This window comes from Scomber japonicus, chromosome 18, assembly GCF_027409825.1.
Source record: "Scomber japonicus isolate fScoJap1 chromosome 18, fScoJap1.pri, whole genome shotgun sequence".
NCBI lineage: Eukaryota > Metazoa > Chordata > Actinopteri > Scombriformes > Scombridae > Scomber > Scomber japonicus.
Window position 1 is genome coordinate 23,858,930 of NC_070595.1, and position 5,536 is coordinate 23,864,465.

The window sequence follows — 5,536 nt, forward strand, 5'->3', positions numbered from 1 at the left end:
AGGTTCTCTGATAAGTCTGAGCACGAACATTTTAATTTTATCATAGATTTCCTCATTTTAAAGTAACTTATTTAAGTGGCTAATAAGGTAAAAATGGTGTTATTGGTGCTGCACATTTTAAAACTTTTTAAATAAAATATTTATGGATTTACATGCCTGGTATTTTCAATACGGTGATTTGATTACTGAAGCTTTCCTTCCTGTTTAAAAAAACAACTGCTTATGCAGGATATGTTTTTTTCCTGCATTTACACAGCATGCAATTTTAACTTTGGACCCCTGTAACTTGGGAGTGTTTCCCCTGGTTAAGTTGTGTTTTGTCATGTTTTAATGTCTCTAAATCACCAGTAACTGCATTTATTACAATGTTTGTCATAAAGAAACTTGCACAAATTCACATATGCTTGTGTGAAAAGGTTGTTCCTCCCCCTTTTCACCAGGCCTGGTTCCCAACATTACTAGTGCTTTTGTGTTCAGTCACTTTTTTCAGTCTAATATTTCTATTAATTTATCACCCATGTTACACAAATAGTAGACAGGTATTTTGTGTTTCACACTGTTGTGTTTTGTTGAAGGGCCTCAGGGATTCTTTTTTTTGAGAGTTGTTATAGTAGAGCAGATCATCTGTTTAATTAACGATGGTGACAACAGGTGTGCATCATTAGCTGCTGTAAGCAGTGAGTCACTAGACTGTCAAGTTGATGTTGAAAGGAATAAAATGCTCCGTAGTAAATTGCATTTTATATAATTTGTCGCATTCACGGCTGAGTGTGACTGTCATGATTGTCAGCAGTAACAGTGAAATCCTACGTTGGTGGTGTTCTGCATGCTTTGAAAGCTTTTTATCAGTCTAGCTCACCCTGTGGATGCTACATTCCAGTTAGGTGAGGCTGAGAAGGTAAAAGGATAGTCACTGGTTAATTGAATGGAGTAGCAAGGATAGTCACTGGTTAATTGAATGGAGTAGCAAGGATAGTCACTGGTTAATTGAATGGAGTAGGGAGAACTAAGAGTAAGTGGCAGCTCTCTGTTAGGCTGCAGATTTAATTTATTTTCTTCAGCTCGTTATTTTTGTTGAATTTCACCAAGGTTTATTTCTGTTTCATTCATATTTTTTGTTAAAATAAAACTGTTGCATACATTATATACATTTATGGATTAATATATATAGGTTAGCTCATTGGGACAGGTGCAGATGATTAGTCCAAACTAGTTTTGACCCATTCTAGCAATCATTCAGTGTCATGGAGAAACCACAAAATGTTTCCAGTGCCAAATACCATCTTCTGCCTTTTATATGGGGTGGCAGCAGAACAGCTGGAAAACAAAATACTGCTAGTGATTTGGTCATCTCCAGTGTAGAAGAAAAATTGACTAGTGCGTTTTGTATTCAGTAATCTTAACAAGGCACTGCAATATGATTCATTTATTAATGAAAACTCAAATATGTACATTAATACATTGAAATGTTAAATGAAAAGTCGCATAACTTCAGTCTAGTACAACACCTGTGTTCAGCTTGAAGTTAAATAAGTTAACAGTTTTTAAATGCCAAGCCTCCAAGAAGTAGGCGTCATCATCATCGAGTGCAGCTGTCGTCTTTGCTGCTCAGTCTCCTGCACAGTCTGAAGGGTCCACAGAAAGGAATACGTCTGCTTTGCACTTAAATGAACCCTTGATTTCCTGGAAGAGTTCACAGCTCTGCAGATCTGGTGTTATGTCTTTGATACAAATATGCTGTTTGGAGAGAAACAAACGTATTGTGTCATTACATTAGAGGTTGCTTAAAAAAACTTGACATTTAAAATTGTGTACACTTGAGTCAGGAAAACAACAGGGAGTATAGTTCTTTATAACCTATAATATCACTGTTGGAATGTATCTGAATACATTTCACTATAATTCTTAGATACTTTAGTGTTTCCATTTTACGCTACTCAGGGAAATATACTTCTATTCTAATACAACTAGTGCATTTAGAGATAATTATTTTACAAACCATGTCAATATTTAAATGCTTATTATACATGAATGTATCCCTAATAGTAATACAGTAATATACATTTAACTGACAGAAGGCATTACATTGTAATATTTTAACAGAATTCAGGATTTTACATGACATTGTACACCTATAAAGTGTCTGCATTGATACATTATTAAAGTGAAAACACTATTTTAAGACCTTTGCTGTTACAAGTCCATATTTCCTTACAATGTCATCTACTTTAAAAAAAAAAACAAAACAAAAAAAAAACCCTTACAACTTTCTTGCGTATTGACCACAAGTCCAGGAATAACAACAATAAACAAAAATGCTATTCATATTGTTTTCTTTGTAAATTAAGATAAAACAGAAACTAGTTAACTTTGGATAAATTAAATTGGATAAACTAACCATGGGATCACCTTTAAGCTGGAGCTCATAAGTAAAAGTCTCTGCCAAAAGTATAACATTCTTAAATGATTTTCCTCGTGTTTCCAGTCATCTGTTATTTTAAGGATAGTTATATTGTACCTAAAGGACAATTAGATTTTCAGATTTAAAAGTCTGATTTTGCATGAGTTTTTGCGCTTGAGCGCGGTGCGTAATGCGTAATGGCGATCCCATCCAACCCAAAATACATTGATATAAACAATAACCACTGACCATCGATTTCAGGAGGAAACTCTGCGGAGTTATCTCAGGCAACACGCTGTTGGGTGGGTCCGACTCGGCTCTTCTGACGTACTGGATACCGGACAGCAAGCCAGACGCCCTGCCCACGGGGGAGTAGATTGGACCGGACACCTGCCTGTACCATGCCTCCGTGGGACTGCAAGCGACCAGCACGGATATCACCACGATGGTTAACATGAGTTTTGCAGGTATCTCCATGTCAGATACTGAGGCTTTGGTCCCGCACAGATGTAACTTAAGCGACTGGTCCTCCTCGTTGTCACTGCTCACTACTTTTACCCTCGTTTGTGGAGTCTACTTATAGGGACCCCGTGATCATCTCCGCAGTTTCGTCAACAAAAACGGCCCTGGAGTGGGTGATTCACACACACCTCAGAGAAATCATGTTTACACCTTTTTGTTTGAAATATATTATTATAACGTTTGAGTCAAAACGCTGAACATATTGACACATTCTGTCATAAAAATATTTTCCCCCCTCAGTTGTGAAAAATAACCAGTGAAGCTTTAGTAAAGGTATGTCCTGCATTTACTTAAGTTATCTGCCTTATTCTGCCTTTAGTATCAACAAGATAATATGACTCATGAACATGAATCATTCTGTTTTATTGATTTTTAGAATTAATGTTACACTAAATTTAATCTAAAATGTGACCCTGAAAAAATGTGTTCAGACATCACCCACATATGTTATAGAAAGAATGAATAACATGTCATACAACGTCAACATTGCAGTATTGTTGAAAGGGAAGTGACATAATGAAAAGAACAAGCTTTCAGCCATTTCAGTAAATTATTGATGAAACATGCAGTTTTCCTCCATAGACAAAGTGACTTTACACATCTCACTCATACAGTGAGGCGTGACTTGATTTTAGAGGGTGGGTGCTCGTTTTTTCATTACAGGAAGTTGTGTTTACAGTAAATCAAGACACAAATATAAAAAAAAGTCCTTTCACTCTATCTTGAGTAGAAAAGAACCGATGTGCTTTGCAGAGTCTTTTCTTCTTCTACAGTGACTTTAAATTCGATTAAGATCATGATTTGAAAAAAATTAAAAATCCTCCCATGGACACTGATGGTACTGTTTCTGCCTGGTAAGTACAATACCTAACTCTAATTTAAGGTCATATTAAAAGGATAAAAACTGACAAGTGATGCATGAATCTATCTCTTTCAGATGTTCTCTGCAACATTTTGAAAGTGGAATATCAACAGCAACACATTTGCGCAGTCTACTGTCATTCAATGTTCATTTGACCACACTGACAACCTAGTGAAGAAAGTCCAGTGGGGTCATGAAACCAATAATAGTTCTCAGGGTCATTTACATTTTAACAGCAAGTACATTAATACCTCAAGATTTCTGTATATTGGTGACAAAAATCGCAATTGATGACAAAGGATTATGCGCCACCAGATTTATCACTAGCAATAAACAGGGCACATGGCCTGTTAGTATTGGCCCAATGTTAAAGGTTGTTGGTACGTTTTTTTTCCCTCTATTATAAACATTAACAATAATTCACAATCTGTACTTTGCTCCTCCAGATTTAAACATTTTGATGACAAAACCTCACGGAAATGAAACAGTGAAAGAAGGCGAGTCTGCAAATCTGACCTGCATAAACATCTGTGATGGCTTGAATGTTACATCGGCTTTTACCTGGTTTAAGAATGGAGAACCAATAAAAGAAGGACCTATACTTAACTTGAGAAACATGTCCTCTTCAAGCTCTGGAAATTACACTTGCTGGCTAAAGACACACACAGGAACAACTTCAGGAGTTAAACATATTGATGTTGAATGTGAGTACTGGATTCCAGGTCAATACTTCAAATTAAATAATTTTCTCATCATGTTTCTGAATGAACCAAACCTTCGAATCAGTAAAGTGTTAAAGTCTTTGAATGTCAGATTTTGTTCTTGACAACTAAAACCTCCAGCTGTGTTTCAGACAGCCCAAAGAACACATCAGTGTCTGTCAGCCCATCGCTGGAAGTGGAGTCATGCAAAACCCCCAGTGGAGAATTATACATGGTTTAAAATACATGACAGTTATGCTCATATTGTGGCTGTTGGTCATAAGACTGTGTTCTTTCCCAGTAATGTTGGCCAGTATTTATGCAGTGTCATCAACACACATGGAAGTCGTGACGTTAAAGATGAAAGGTAAGCAGGACACAGCTAGCAGCCAAAAACAAGCAACAAAGTATTTGAATCTATATTCAAACAGCCAAGCGTTTAAACTGCCATCAAACGAGTATGTGACTCTGATGCTCACGAAGCTAACTCACTGCTTTTGTTTCACAGCATATTGGGCAACAGCTACAAGAGACGCACTTATTATTGCTGTCTCTGTGATTCTCGTTGTGACCGCTGTTATTGCCATTACGAGGTAAACTGCATTTACACTGATCTTGCTTCTGTCTTTCATGTTGATTTTACAGGCTTTGTCTTATCTGTTTCAGGCTCAATAATAATAATAATACGTGGGCACCAACTATTGACTGTGAGGAGGACGTACAGGTGGCACCATCAGTACTATTTAAGGCTTACTTTTATTTTACTCTGCTTTGTTAATAATTCAGAAAGTTACAATTCATGGTGGTGTTTAGCTCAGTGTGTAGAGCACCCGCCCCATGTGTTGAGGCTACAGTCCTCACTGCAGGCGACCCTGGTTCGAATCCTGTGCCCCCTCTGAATCCCTCTCTCTGCCTCCCATTTCCTGGGCAAAAAGCCCCAAAAATATACTTTAAAAAAAAGAAAAGTACAATTCCTGTAAATGAAAGTTGGGCTGTCTCTAACTGGGTTAAGCAGATGAAAAGTGAGTCGAAACCCACGTCCTTCTGTAA

At 37.1% G+C, this 5,536-nt stretch overlaps 1 protein-coding gene across 1 annotated transcript; it reads right to left on the bottom strand.

Annotated features, from left to right (window-relative positions):
- Positions 1 to 1,508: 1,508 nt before the first annotated feature.
- LOC128379103 (neuropeptide B-like) lies at positions 1,509 to 2,878 on the bottom strand. Its single transcript, XM_053338727.1, has 2 exons — positions 2,651 to 2,878; positions 1,509 to 1,737 (listed from the first exon to the last, which is right to left on the bottom strand). Exons 1-2 carry the CDS (start codon positions 2,876 to 2,878, stop codon positions 1,609 to 1,611), a joined length of 357 nt encoding a protein of 118 aa, XP_053194702.1. The 3' UTR covers positions 1,509 to 1,608.
- Between the last annotated feature and the right edge of the window lie 2,658 nt (positions 2,879 to 5,536).